The sequence below is a fragment of the Leucoraja erinacea genome, chromosome 1 (genome assembly GCF_028641065.1).
Source record: "Leucoraja erinacea ecotype New England chromosome 1, Leri_hhj_1, whole genome shotgun sequence".
NCBI lineage: Eukaryota > Metazoa > Chordata > Chondrichthyes > Rajiformes > Rajidae > Leucoraja > Leucoraja erinaceus.
This window is the reverse complement of record NC_073377.1, coordinates 101759875-101775720: the sequence shown is the minus strand read 5'-3', so window position 1 is coordinate 101775720 and position 15846 is coordinate 101759875. Positions and strand designations below refer to the sequence as shown.

Below are 15846 nucleotides of genomic sequence, written 5' to 3'. Positions count from 1 at the left end.
TTCCTGATGATTGACAGGCGAGAAGACCAATCTGCTCATCTCACGATTTTTTAAACCTTCATAACTTTTGTAATATTCCACTGATCGGAACAAAACGTAGTGCGCTTGGAGCAGAGGAGAACGGTATGTGAGGTGGTGGACAAATCCTAACGATATAGGGTGCCGTTTTTGCGCAAAATTAAATACAACGCAGACCTGAAGTGGTCAAGATGAGAGTTTTAGTAATAGTATTGATAGATAAATATATTTCTACATTAATGATTTGGACGAGAGGATTGAAGGCTTTGTGGCCTAGTTTGCAGATGATACGAAAATAGGTGGAAGGGTAGGTAGTGTAGAGAAAGCAGGGACTCTGCAGAAGGACGTGGACAGGTTGTGAGAGTGGGCAGAGAAGTGACCGATGTAATATAGTGTAGCAAAGTGTGGAGTCATGCATTTTGGTAATAGGAATAAAGGCGTAGACTATTTTCTAAATGGGGAGAGAATAAAGAAATCAGTGGTGCAAAGGGACTTGGGAGTGTTGGTGCAGGATTCCCAAAAAGTTAATCTGCAAGTCGAATCGGTAGTAAAGAAAGCAAATGCAAAGCTAGCATTTATTTCAAGAGGGCTTGTATACAAAACCAGGAATGTAAATCTGGCTCTATAAGGCTATGGTAAGGCTCTGGAATATTGTGAGCAATTCTGGGCACCATATCTGTGGAAGGATGTGCTGGCTCTGGAGAGGGTCCAGAGGAGGTTTACAAGAATGATCCCAGGAATGAGTGGGTTAACTTGTGATGAACGTTTGTCGGCACTGGGCCTGTACTTGCTGGAGTTTAGAAGAATGAAGGAGGACCTCATTGAAACATACAGAATAGTGAAAGGCTTGGACAGAGTGGATGTGGAGATGATGTTTCACTAGTGGGAGAATCTAGGAGTGATGGTCATAGCCTCAGAATTAAAGGACGTTCTTTTACGAAGGAGATGAGGAGAAATTTATTTAGTCAGAGGGTGGTGAATCTGTGGAATTCTTTGCCACAGAAGGCTGTGGAGGCCAAGTCAGTGGATATTTTTAAGGCAGAGTTAGATAGATTCTTGATTAGTACAGGTGTAAGAGATTATTGGGTGAAGGCAGGAGAATGCAGTTAGATGGGAGAGATAGATCGGCCATGATTGAATGGCGGAGTAGACTTGATGGGCCGAATGGCCTAAGTATACTCCTGTCACTTATGACCTTATGACATTAAGGATTTGTCTGTTTTACCTGTTTACCACTGTGCTGTCACTGGTGGATTTGGCCTGCCAGTGGCATTAAACTACCCAGAGATTGCGACGGTGAAGTCTGGTACATTGATTTGTAAGACAAGGTTCTGTCTGGTGGACTGTTTGGTGAACTTTTCTGACTTTGTCATCAACAAAAGCATGGCGACTATTGTGTACTGCCCTTGGTGAGGTCTGCTGTATGATTTTACAGGTTGTATGCAAAACAAAGCATTTCACCGTACGTGACAATAAAGTATAATTGAGTCATTTCTGAGTTTCGGAATCATTTCAGGTTCTGTGAGTATAAGTATGTCCGGCTATTGTGTTGCAATTCAGACTGAGTCCACCGATGTTTAAGAGAAAGACTATGTAATAGTGACTGGGCTGCAGTTGACTTTGTTGAAACTGAATTTTGAGCCTAGATCAAGTTGTCTGCCCAATTTGAACATAGTATTTGGTAATGGTATGTCTGATTAGTGTACTGAGCTACTTCAGGAGGCATTTAGAGGCAATCCAATGGCGGAACCTTGTGTCCTTCCCTTAACGGATGTGAGTGATTATGTAGATTTTACAACAATCTTGTAGCTTTCATAGACATCAGTAATAAAATTCATTTTTGCATTCACTCCTCCAAATTCCAATTTATTAACAATTTAAATTCTATAGCTTCTGTAATTATATTTGGATTTGAGTCTCCGGGTTTTATTTTGTCAAGCTCGTTGGGATTATTAGACTTGACCGTTGAAGCCACATGCCTCAGTGTGTGAGTCCAAGGTTTGTACAAATTTGGGGTACATCTTCCCATCTCCCCCCCTGTCTGCCTTCTGCAAAGACCGCTCCCTCCGCAACTCCCTTGTCAACTCCCTCCCTCCCGCTCCACCCCTTCCCCGGGCACTTTCCCTTGCAACCGCAAGAGATGCTACACATGTCGCTTCACCTCCCCCCTCGACTCCATTCAAGGACCCAAGCAGTCATTCCAGGTGTGGCAGAGGCTCACCTGCACCTCCTCCAACCTCATCTTTTGCAATCGCTGTACTAGATGTCAGCTGATCTATATCGGTGAGACCAAGCGTAGGCTTGGCGATCGTTTCGCCGAACATCTCCGCTCGGTCCGCACTAACCAACCAGACCTCCCGGTGGCTCAGCACTTCAACTCCCCCTCCCATTCCGTATCTGACCTCTCTGTCCTAGGCCTCCTCCATGGCCAGAGTGAGCAACACCGGAAATTGGAGGAACAGCACCTCATATTCCATTTGGGGAGTCTGCATCCTGGTGGCAAGAACGTTGATTTCTCACAATCCTATTAACCCTTGCTGTCTCCTTCCCTTCCTACCTCAGCCCTCCTCCTCCTTTTTCCTTTCTTCTCCCCGTCCCCACCCCCCACCCCCTATCAGTCTGAAGAAGGGTTTCGGCCCGAAACGTTGCCTATCTCCTTCGCTCCATAGATGCTGTTGCACCCGCTGAGTTTCTCCAGCATTTTTGTGTACCTGGGGTATTTTCAATAATGTGTGTGCGTGTATATTTCATATTGCTTTCTACAGACTAACAAACTCACTTTATATTTTTTTGTTTTGTAGAGCTCTCAACCTCGACAACATTCATAAGTGAAGCAGAAATGTCATCTCCTTGGGTAAGTTAGAAGTTCAATTCAACATGGAAGTTTGTGCAAGGTGGAAGGTTCAAGATCAAAACAATGTACCCTTGAAGGGTGTAAATGGGTTACTTGTTGGAATAGGGATGTCTGAATTGCGACAGTTTAATTTAAAGGAATATTTTTGCCACTGAAAAAGGCTTCACGTATATTTTCAGTGGCTGGGTGTCAGATTATGTCAATATTGGATGGTAATCTTGAAATGTTTTAAAATGCTTATCTTGCAGATGTTGTCACGGCAAGCAATGTTGGGCTTTTTGCTGTATGGACCATCTGCTGATCAACAGCAGTTTAGTTAATGTTTTTTTGTCCAGACCAGGAATCAAAGCACCCAAATACTTTAAAAAAAAAGTATTTTATTAAAGTTCTTGTTGAAGCTGCTTCATATGCCATGTGTTATTCCTGACAAGGTTAACCTTGTGTGGTCTTAAGGGCTATTTAGTTAGGGCCATGAACAGGCAGGTAAGAGAGAGGTATCAACCATGTGCAGGTAGATGGGATCATGGACGTTCAGCACAGGCCATGTGGGCTAAAGTGGTGAGTTTCTGTCTGTTCTGTTCTAACTGAGCAGGCAATTATGAGTCACTCAAGTTGATTGTTTGAGACTTGCATTTAGACCAGACCAGGTATGGTTAACAGAGTCCCTTAACTGAAGAACATTAGTGACCCAGATAGATTTTACAACAGTCTAATAGTTTTATGGTTTACCGATACTGAGCTAGAATTTAATTCCAATTACTTTAACTTAACTTTGCCGTTTGCCGTAGTCTCTGTTGTAATTGTGTAGTCTTATGAGGTGGAAGTCAAAGGGCGACTGGGGGAGATTTGGATAGAAAATTTGTGGAGAATCTTCACAAGCAGAGTTAACATTCTTTGGTCCTGTAATAAGCACTGTACTTTAGACATATGGAGAGGATTGGAAGGTTGATGGTAGACAGAAAATGTTTGGGGGGAAAATGACACCAGAAAAATAGCGCTCTTATTAAAATCTGAGATTAAAGAGAAACATCTGTTGAAGTGATTCAAAATTATAAGGTAAACAAGAGTAAAAATATTTTAATGGATAAATGAACCAGTAACTGAAGGGTGTAAATTAGAAATTATCACCAAAAAAATGAAAGAAACCAGTATTTTATTTTCTATTATGCAGTAATTGGTAGGACTAGAAAAAGTGGCAGCAGCGGAACAATAAATAAGAAATTAGAAATGGGAAAATTAAAGATTTACAAGGAAGATTGGTGAGAGGAGGGAGGTGGTTCAATACAGCAGTTTTTTGTTTAGCGAAGTTGATACATTGGTAAATGGGTGAATGACTTCTGCGGCTGTACAATACTATAATTCTATGTAGAATTCATCAGTATTTAAATTCTAACAGCTATATTTAGGGGAATTTCTGATCTGCATGAAATTACAGGAAGGTTGATCCTCTTTAGCAAAGTAGGTTATTATGTGGCATTTGCAACTTACACCACACCTAAATGTGGCATGGGGACTGCCCTTGGATCAGTTGCATCCATGTATTTTGCATAACCTTTTGCTTTGAAGACCTGTTTTACTTCTGAGAGAACATAGATCTAACTTTGAGAATTATCCTCCCTAATACTGAGAAATAATCTTGGTGGGTATGACTCTTTATTTAGACTGTAACCAGTCATTACACATATGGCTCGTATTTGCTGGTCAAATCTGTTTTTATATTGATTCAGGAATGTTTCTTTATTATTTTTTACTGACCTTAATTACATGATTAATTAAGGTAAGTAATTACGGTACATTACATGTAATGTCAGTACAGTTTACTTGTTGGTTTGTATTTCCTGTTCTGTATTGTGATACTTTTGTAGTGCTGCTTCATTCGGCTTCCACTGATGTCTGACACAACATCAGGTTATTGTACTCATGGAAAAAGGCAAATCTTCTTTTCCTCCTTTTTGACATCCACAAAAATGGACCCCTCTATTCTTGCTATTGAGGGAGTGCAGCGTAGGTTTACAAGGTTAATTCCCGGGATGGCGGGACTGTCATATGCTGAGAGAATGGGGCAGCTGGGCTTGTACACTCTGGAGTTTAGAAGGATGAGAGGATATCTCATTGAAACATATAAGATTGTTAAGGGCTTGGACACACTAGAGGCAAGAAACATGTTCCGGATGTTGGGGGAGTCCAGAACCAGGGGCCACAGTTTAAGAATAAGGAGTAAGCCATTTAGAACGGAGACGAGGAAACACTTTTTCTCACAGAGAGTGGTGAGTCTGTGAAATTCTCTGCCTCAGAGGGCGGTGGAGGCAGGTTCTCTGGATGCTTTCAAGAGAGAGCTGGATAGGGCTCTTAAAAATAGCGTAGTCGGGGGATATGGGGAGAAGGCAGGAACAGGGTACTGATTGGGGATGATCACCCATGATCACATTGAATGGCGATGCTGGCTCGATTGTCTGCATCTATTGTCTATTGTCTATTGTCTAATGTAGCAGTAAATTGCATGTAGCATAACATAATGAAATGGCGGTGAAGTGAGTGTAGCAGAGCACAGAAGATGTGATTGCTCCTGCATAGAGTACTGGGTCTGGCAGCATTGTGCCTGATAGAAAGACCTCAGCTGATGTACCTGAAGCAAGAGCTTGCAATAGGGTGACCACCTGATCAACTTGAACAGGAAAACGTTGGCATAGGAAAGTCCAGTTATGCCCTGTGCTGCATGACCGTGGGACACCATTTAGATTGGTATTTCGTCTGCTTCAGCAGAATCCTCAGGGGGCTTCTCCCTGGAGGTGCAGCAGAGAGGTATGGGAAGCAGCGGTAACAGGAGTAAGAAGAAAATGATCAATAGACAGCAGTGGAGGAAGCAGGAACCTGGAGGTGCAACAGGGACTGAAACATGGCACAAACAAAATAACTGGATCTATCCTGTCTGCTCTAAACAATTTCCAGTAGGGCTTGAAGAAAATTAAAAATAGTTTGCAAAGATATATCTGTGGAATTCATTGCCACAGAGGCTGTGCATGCCAAGTCAATGGATATTTTTATGGCAGAGATAGATAGATAGATTCTTGATTAGTCTGGGATTATGGGAGAAGGAGACTGGTGTTAGGAGGGAGAGGTAGATCAGTCATGATTGAATGGCGGTAAACTTGATGGGCCAAATGGCCGAATTCTGCTCCTATCACTTATGAACTACTGAAAATCCTAACATCCCTTGGGACCAGGCCCAGGCTACTCCACCCAACGCTTTTTTTTTTAAAGTGACATGTGCTCTATGATATTATTTTGAAGAGGCGGGTGTCCTTTCAATCGACTGTTGCATTAAGGTGCGTTCTATAAAATGAAGTCAAAGAAGTCTGAAGTAGGGTCCCGACCCGAAACATTGCTCGCTCATTCTCTTCACAGATGCTACCTACCAAACTGAGTTCCTTCAGCAATTTGAGTCAATGAAATCCATGGCAAAACCCCTCACCAGCTGGTCTTGCACCTCACACAAAGGAAGCTGGTTGTGGGTGTTGCAGGCCAGTCATCTCAGCTACAGACAGGTTTCCAGTGGAAATGAACTGTCCCTAATCATTCCCACACTGACATTTATTGACCACTGTTTAGTTTAGATTAGTTTAGAGAAACAGCGCAGAAACAGGCCCTTTGGCCCACCAAGTCCGCGCCAACCAGCGACCCCTGCACATTAACTGTCCTACCCACACTAGGGATAATTTTTTACATTTACACCAAACCAATTAACCTACATACCTGTACATCTTTGGAGTGTGGGAGGAAACCGAAGATCTCGGAGAAAACCCACGTGCTCAGGTTGGGAACGTACAAACTCTGTACAGACAGCACCCGTAGTTGGAATCGAACCCAGGTCTCTGGTGTTGTAATCGCTTTAAGGCAGCAACTCTACCGCTGTGCCATCGTGCCTCCCGTGGGTGATCGAGGTGGGGCATTCACCACAGGTCAGAAACCTAACTGGAGCAGACACCTGAATGGAGTTTGTCTGAGGCTGGGTATCCTGCAGCAGTCCAGTACCTGGAGCTCCTTATCTTTGTAACCAAGTACATCAGTACTGTGATGGAACTATCGCTGCTTTCTGGAAGAATGTGGATCCAACAATAAGAAATTTAGATTAATACCTGATTGGCAGAATAAGACCACCTTAAATTTCCACCTCCTCCATCACCGTCTCCAAGAAGCCCCCCAAGTTATTCCCCACGGTTCCTTCAACAGCTTTTCCCAATCCTATGTCTAAAAAGACAAGGGCAAAAGGCTCATAGGAACATCATGACATACCTATGCAGTTAGTTACTGTCCCGACTTTGAAATAGCTTGCTCATTTTCCTTGTTGTTGGATCAGGCTTCCTACTTAAATGCACAGTTTATCACCTGGATTGCAGTAGATCAAAAAGTGGGTCCCCATCACCATCTCGAGAGCAATCTGAAGTGTGTACGCTGTGATTGTGATGCTTTCGCCATCGAATGAATACGTTCATTAGTTATAGGAGCAGAAATAGGCCATTCGGCCTATCAGGTCCACCAAAATTCATTCATGGCTGATCTATCATTCCTCTATATAAAACACATCTGATTGTTTTAAAAATGCCTAACTTGCAAATTATTATTTTTATTTCTCATGGCTAATAGCCCACTGTTGGGGGGAATGAAATCTGGGCGCCAACAGGTGGATATGGCTTTGTTCGATGTGGTGGTGTTGGGGAACAATTTTCTCTAGGAGGAGATGTGGTTCCAATGCCCATCAATGCGTTTGTGAGTATGCTTCTGTCTCCCTGCTCATTTAAATTAAAAAGAAGCAGTTGTAATATCAGATTATTAATCGTTCACTGGGCTCCACTAACAGCTATTAACATGATTCTTTTCTTTGATGTCAAATGTAGAGCAGTTGGCATCATTTCGTATTGGGCAACATTTGACTTGCTGCATGTGCTTTATGTAGAATGTAGGATTGTTCTGAATGGTGTTTGTTCTCTTCATGTTTTCCATTTTTTTAATCTCTTACAGTCTACCGAGGTCCCCTGGACTGAATGATCAGCAGGGACTGTAGTGGCCAACCTGCCGTTACAGGGACCATCTCTCAGCTTTCTGTCCATCCTGCATTATAACCAATTATTTCGAGGGTTGAGCAATTGGCTTTGGGATATCTCTATCTGCGGAAGAGCCTGACTTCTGTTAGGGTAGGAGATTGGCAACCAGCAAATACTGAAAGAGTCCGCACCACATGGTTCCTCGAAGCTTTAATTTCTTCATAGCATAAACTGGACCATATCACGAGTTGAGGTGTAGGAAGAAACTGCAGATGCTGGTTTAAACCGAAAATGCTGGAGTATCTCAGCAGGTCACGGAGCATCTCTAGAGAGAAGGAATGGGTCGAGACCCTTATTCAGAATGATGTCAGGGGAGCGGGAGATGCATAGATAAGGCTGTGTAAGGTGTGAAAGCAGAACAAAGGGTATGGAGATCAATGAAAATGTAGAATAGATCATTGTTAGCCGGGAGAAGGTAACAACAAAGGAAAAAGAGATAAATTGTGGTTGGAGACAGTAGGATTGGTTGGAAAACTGGGAAGGGGGAAGGATGGAGAGAGAGGGAAAGTAAGTGTTACTTGAAGTTAGGGACGCCAATGTTCATACTGCTGGGGTGTAAGCTGCCCGAGCGAAATATGAGGTGCTGTTCCTCCAATTTGCGCATTGTCTTTAACAAGGCTTTTGAATACATTTGTGAGAATTTGATATTGTTATTGGCTTACAATTGTCACGTGTACCACGGTACAGTAATAGAGTGGAAAAACTTTGCTTTTTCAGTTTATTTTATTGTCATGTTTACCGAGATACAGTGAAAAGCTTTTGTTTTGCGTGCTGTCCAGATAAAATGTTACCTTGAGTACAATCAGACGATGCACGAGTAAAATGGGTAGTGCAAAAAGAGAAAGGAAATAGAGTGTGGAATGTAGCGTTACACCTAAATGAAGAAGCACTGATAAAAATATGTAAGTGCCACAGTAAGATAGATTGGGAGATCAGGAGCACAACCTTGGCTGATGAGGGGTCTCTTCAAGAGTCTGATGACAGTGGGGAAGAAGCTGTTTTTGAAACTGGACTTTCAAACTTTAGTATCTTCTAGCTGATGGCAGAAGAGAATAACTGGGGTATGAGTGGTCCTTAATTATGTTGGCTGCTTTCCTGAGGCAGCTTGAAGCATGATGAACTAGACTGTATTCACTACTCTCTGTAATTACTTGCAGTTTTGGATAAAGCGGTAACTAAACCAAGCTGTGATGTATTCTGATAGTCAATAGTCAATAGTCAATAGTCAATAGTCTATTTAATTGTCATTTGGACCCCTGGAGGTCCAAATGAAATGCCGTTCTGATGCTTCCTATGGTGCTGGTGTAGAAATTGGTGAGCATCATGGGCGAACTTGCTGAATTTAATTATTCTTCTGAGGAGATAGAGGGTTGGTTTGCGGCCTTGCAATAGTCACAATGTGGCTGAGCCAGGAATAATTCTTGGCGATATTTATGTCAGTAATGCTGCCAGCCATCTCTGCTTCTGTATCATTGATACAGTCCACCTTGCTGCCTGAAATCCTTCATTTGCTGACATTGTGGGAAGGGTTGATGCCTTGACACCAATGATACTAAGTTGTCCATCTACTTCCTGTATTCTGCCTCATCCTTGGTCAATGTCTGGCCCATTGCGGGGGATCTATAAAAATAAGAGATATTTTTATAAGGGATCTATAATAATAAAAATAATAAAGCTAATTCATGAGGTCAACTCCAGCTGCTCAGGAGAGGCGAAGGGTTAGTTATGATGTGTTAATTATTTAATTACAGTGATTTAATTCTGTTTTGGCCAAATAAAGATGTTTTTGCATATCGCAATTCATAGCCCTTTTTGACTTGCTGCTGTGAAAGACTTTTTTTGCAGTACTTGCACTTGTCACTTGGATAGTCTGAAGGTTTGTCCTCCCATTCTTATATTTAGGTCTCCAGTCTGAGGTCAGCATGGCTGCCAGATCTGCTCTGCTCTGAACTCTGCTGCCACATTAAGAAGTGTGTCACCTGGGTCTGCAGGAATAGCGCCATAACAACGTAGCACTAGTAACATGCCGTTGTTACTACTACTGGTTAGTGCAGCACCAGCTTGTTCTTTACAAATCTGCAGTTCTTAGGAAAAATGAAACAACAAGCCAGGAGGCCAAACCCACAATACAGAATATGCTACCAAAGCAAAAACCTTAAGTGCCTGAATATCTGTGCATAAGGTTTTTCTTTCGCTTAGTCATTGACAGTCAATTAAACCTCCCCCTTCCCCCCACCACTGTGCAGCGCACACCTTTCACCTGCAAAGCTTTGTCCCGACCCCACCTCTTTTCCAGCTTTCTCACTTCTACTACAATCAGTCTGAAGAATTGTCTCGATTCAAAGCATTGCCTATCCATGTTCTCCATAGATGCTGCCTGACCTGCTGAGTTACTCCCGTACTTTGCGTTCTAAGCAAGATTCCAGCATCTGCAGTTCCTTGTGTTTACATTGACAGTAATTTTCAGCCTCCAATTGAAAGCTTGCAGCAAAACTGATGGCCACACTGCACTGTTTTCAACTTGCTCCTTGATCCCTTCAGGGGTTTGTAGTTTGTTGGTTGGTGGTCAACATATCCACAACTCAAATGATAGATATCTTAGCACCTGCCACATCTTTCCATCTCCGCCACTCAGCACCGTCTGTAAAGATTACTCATCTCTTCCCACCCAAATCACGGCCTCCCCAAGCACATTCCTTTGCCACTGCAGGAGATGTTACATTTATTCCACATTCCACCTATCTGCCAATCAAACATCCCCCTCGTCTGTACCCACCTATCACTTGCCAAGCTTTGTCTTTCCCTCGCCTCTTTTCCAGTTTTCTCCCCTCCTACTACAATCTGTCTGGAGAAGGATGTTGATCCGAAATGATGCTAATTCATTTCCTCCACAGATGCGGCCTGACCCACTGAGTTACTTTGTGTTTTGCTCAAGATTCCAGCATCTGCAGTTCCTAGCTAGTTTGTATGCTTAGCCAGGCAATCTTGTCCTCATGGTACATATGGAGTCTAAGTTATTTTCAACTCGCACGGGATTCTTCATCAAACTCGAGCACTCCCACAATATCAATGCATAACCATGTGGAAATACTTCTGGAGGTATGAGCAAAATTCCTGGGCAGTCCCAATGACCCAATATGGTCATTACCCATCTGCCCTCATTGGCGTCAGCAATTGGAGGCAAACCTGATGCTACCTGGAAGCATTTAAAATTTGCCTGAAGATCTTGGATTATAATTATGGTGCCATGCAGAAGTGCATGTGCAAATCTGGGAAAGTGCACGTTTGTTCTGAGTTTATGCAGTTAGCAGAGTTGAGGTTAATCCTGTAAAACGATGGTCTCCAAGGCAGCTCACTCCAGGGACAGATGCAAGGCGGCAGATAGAAAGGAGCAAACGATTCATTTTATGGGCCAAGACTTGGAAATTGAATTGGGATATTTCAGTCACATGGTATAGTTCAGTTTAGAAATACAGCACAGAAAGAGGCGTTTTGGCCCACCAAATCCATGCCAACCTGCAATCCATGAACACTGTCCTACACGCACTAGGTACAATCTATAATTTTACCAAGCCAATTAGCCTGTACGTCTTTGGAGTGTGGAAGGAAACTGGAGCTTTCAGAGAAAACCCACGCAGGTCATGGGGAGAAGGTACAAACTCCATACAGACAATGTCTGTAGTCAGGATTGAACCTGGGTCTCTGGCACTGAAAGCAAAAACTCCTACCACTGTGCCACCATGCTGCCCATCGGTCTCAAGGGCAGACCTTCAGAGTGGAGAGCAGGAGGTTGCAGGGATCCTGTGCTGAACCCATGATATGATACCTGCTGCTGACCTCATTGGTAACCTATCACCGTGCCTTCTCTGCTTCCACATCAGGATACTGAAAATCGTCAAAAGTGGACGCAAACCTTTCAGCACCAAGCACTACACCCTGGGTGAGGACACCAGAATTGGCTGCAATGTTTGATAGTCAGGACTTCATTCTATCAATTCTTTCTGAGCTGCTCTCAATCCCAAACTCCAAGTAATTTGTTTGGATTGTTCTTTTAAGTTTGGGAATTGAAGTCGACTGACGGGTTTCCTTCATGTCCGTTCTCTCTAACTGGTGCGAAAATGTGGATGTGCATTGTCAACGTAGTGGCTGGGCAAAAACAACAATGCAATTACTTCCTGCTTTCCCACACACTACCAGAACCCCCCCTTGCACCTTTTGTGTTATGAAATTAACATCCAGCCCTATGTTTCCACTTTATAACTGTTTACAAGTGGTAAACAGGAACTTTTGCATTTCCTGAACTCGTTTAACTGACATAATCAACTGTACCAAAATATATTTTTCATTGCAATTTTGAAAGAAGCAGAATATGAAATATAAGAAAGTTTTCTTTTGAATATAATGAATAATCGCTGTTTCCATTAAATGCAAAAGCATAAATGGAGCCTATTAAGTAAATTTACCAGATCCTTTGATCCCAGTGGAGAGTTGCGGTCGGGTCAAAGAATCAGTAATAATGATGTTGTCCTATCAATATTTTTCACACCCTTCAGGCATAGTAGCTTAGACAACATGTGTTAATGGAATAGTGTTTCCACACTGACATGTCAGGACATTTCAATAGTATGTTAGAGTGGAAAATGATGCCACTAATTTGTTCGGATTGACAATCCAGAAGTGTTACTGCATTGCCTTCAGTCAGGACTATGTTTTTTTTAAGGTTTCTCCTGCCCTTCATGTGAACAAGCTACATAAATCTAATGTTACTGTTATAACATTAGTTATGAATACCTCCTCTCTATTGTCCTTGTTATCAAAGACTCCAATCCACGTACGTCTTCAATCTTAGCACCATTTACCTTGCTGGGATGGATAAAACTGATCTGTGTGACACTTTCTTGTAAATTATCCCAGTACCATTCTCATGAACAGTGTCGAGAATACTTGAAGCACATAGCGGGTCTGGCAACATTAGTGGTGAGAGAAACAGAGTGGGTGCTTCACATCAGAACTGGAAAAGTGAAAAGACAAAGTAGTTGAGTTGTAGAAAAGGACACTGGTTGTGGTCAAGGTAACAAAAAAACAAGTGCTGGAGGAACTCAACAGCATCAGTGGGGGTAATGGATAGGTTGGGACCCTTCTTCAGACTGAACCAAAATGTCCATCCCTTCCCCAGATGCTGTCTGACCTGTTAGGTTCCTCCAGCACCTTTTTTGCTCAAGATTGCAGCATCTACAATTTTGTTTTGTTTCTTCATTGCGAAGGTGACAATTCTTTTTTTTTTTTAAAGAAGTTATTCAGAAAACAAAAGAAAAACTGCGAGAGAGAATCCATTAAAAAAAATCCTATTGATAATGGGCTTATTAGAAAAAAGCATTTGTAGTTAGAGAACTACTGTCAGTCCCATAACCTATGATTAATCCAGTTTTAAGTAACAAACTAAAAGAAAATCTTGTCCCAGAGCTTTAAATCCCCTACAATGTTAATGCATCACTCTGCTGAAGTTCAGGTCTCCAGGCCTGAGCATGTGGTTATGTCTTCCACTCTGTTGTACGGGCTCCATTGATAGGCTCTTGGTATCAGTTTATTATTGTCACGTGTACCAAGATATAGCGAATAAACTGTTTTGCGTGCTATCCAGGCAGATCTTAACATACACAAGTCCAGTCACATCATATGTAGGTACAACAGTTAATGCAAAAGAGAAAATAAACAAAATTTCAAAATATTGTTGCAGCCGCAGAGAGAGCAGATAAAAAAGTGCAAGAGCCACAACAAGGTAGATTGGGAGATCAGGAATGCACCCTTGGCATATGAGATGTCATTCAAGAGTCTGATAACAAGAAAGAAGCTGTTCTTCAATCAGGTGTTACGTTCTTTCAAGATTTTGCATCTTTTGCCCAACGGGAGGGCAGTGAATAGACAATGACCACAGTGCGAGAGGTCCCTGATTATATTGGCTGCTTTCCCAAGGCAACATGAAGCGTAGATAGAGGGAGATTGATTTGTGTGATGCGCTGGGCTGTATTTGGCAAACCAGGATGTGATACTTCCTGATCAGCTGAATTCTGCGGTGCATCTGTAGAAATTAGTAAGAGGCGTTGAAAACCTACTAAATTTCCAGTTTTCTGAGGAAGTAAAAACATTGGCATGCTTTCTTGTCTGTAGTGTCAATGTGGTTGTACAAGGACAAATTATTGGTGATATTTATACCTAGGAACTTGAAACATTCAACCATCACCACTCTGGCACCATTGATACAAAATGGGATGTGTACTCCATCCTACTTCCTGAGGTCAATGACTCACTCCATTGTTTTGCTGTCATTGAGGGAGAGGTTTGATGTTCTGACACCAAGTTACTAAGTTCTCTATCTCCTTCCTGTACTGTTTGTGTTCTGGCCCACCACATTGGTGTTGCCTGCAAACCTGTAAATGGAGTTAGAGCAGAATTTGGTCACAAAGTTGGGAGGCACAGGGAGTATAGTATGAGACTGAGAGCGGGTCCTTGCAGGTTGCTGGTGTTGAGCGACCTTCAAAGACTTCCCATCTCTCCAATGCAAAATCTTCCCCATGTCCTTGTGCCGGGTTGTGCCTGCCACATAAGAGGCTCCATTCAAACACAAATTGCAAAGTGTAATTATACAGAAAGCCGTTTTCACTGGAGCTTCTGCCACTCTTTGTGCTCATTTGTTGAAAAATCGTTTATTTGAATTTATTTTTCTTTCCAAGGTACCTTTGTTTTGCATATATACACTTCACGTCACATGTATTTTTCCCCTTTTAAAGAGTTTCCCCTTTCTATTGCTTTCTTTTTCTTGTTCTGCTTACTTCCAAGGTACACTTTACGTTTTTGCAAAAATTAGGCTATCCAAACAGATCAGATACATAATATGCATAAATACAATCGTCAAACTCAAGTACAATAGATAGCGTAAATGGAAAGATACAGAAAGGAGAATATAGTTCTCAGCATTAGAGCGTATTGACAAAGTCCACAATGGGGTACAGGTGAATCGAACCCTAGCTTTTGGAAGGACCATTTAGAAGCCTGATAAAAAAGTGGAAGAAGCTGTTCCTGAATCTGGTGGTGTGCACTTTCAAGCTCTTGTACCTTCTGCTGGATGGGAGCAGGAGGAAGAAGAGGAATGACCAAGATGGGACAGATCATTGATTATCAATGCTGCTTTTGCGAGGCAGTGTGGTTATTTGTGTTAGATGTGAAGATTGCTATTGGTAAATATTGCATGATTTGTATCATTATATACTCTTTGCACCATAATAACACGCTAACATTTGATAATCTTGCTATTACAATTGAACTACAAGTACAGGAGAAGAATTTCCCTCCTTTGATTAGAGCCAGATCTGTGCATCTTACAAATAAAAAATAAGCTTCAAGATATGCTGGCTATAAGTATAATAAATAAATAATGATATGTTTGTTTACAAAATAATGTACCAGTAAAACAGTTGTCTTGTCTAATATAATTTTAATAATTTCATTTACAGGTTGGAACCCGTGGGACCATAAAAGATTGCCCTTGCTTCAATATTGGCAGGGATGCTAATAGTCTACGTAATGCGATAGTAGGATTGGGTAAGCAATGGTTAAATGTGAATTTGCACTTTAAAGTGGCACTGAAGTAATGCCTGCATTAATTTTTTTGCTCTTTGCATTTATCACTATTAACATGGGAACATTCTTATTAAAATTTTAATTATTCCCTTTGTAGATCTTGCTCTTATCATAAACTGATAATTTAAAACAATGAGTGTGATAGATGCATTGAATAGTATAGAAGGTAAATGTTGATGAAAATTGTTCTCAAATCTATCGTCTCTTGGAGAGTGAGAATGTGGAGCACTCTAT

General features: G+C 41.9%; 1 protein-coding gene across 1 annotated transcript in view; it reads left to right on the top strand.

Moving 5' to 3' along the window:
- The window catches only part of anxa3a (annexin A3a), a 66584-nt gene that overhangs the window by 10764 nt on the left and 39974 nt on the right, over positions 1–15846 (top strand). Inside the window, 2 exon segments of the mRNA XM_055640289.1 lie at positions 2820–2872; positions 15486–15573. Coding sequence (XP_055496264.1) covers positions 2858–2872; positions 15486–15573 — 103 coding nt within the window. The 5' untranslated portion in view covers positions 2820–2857.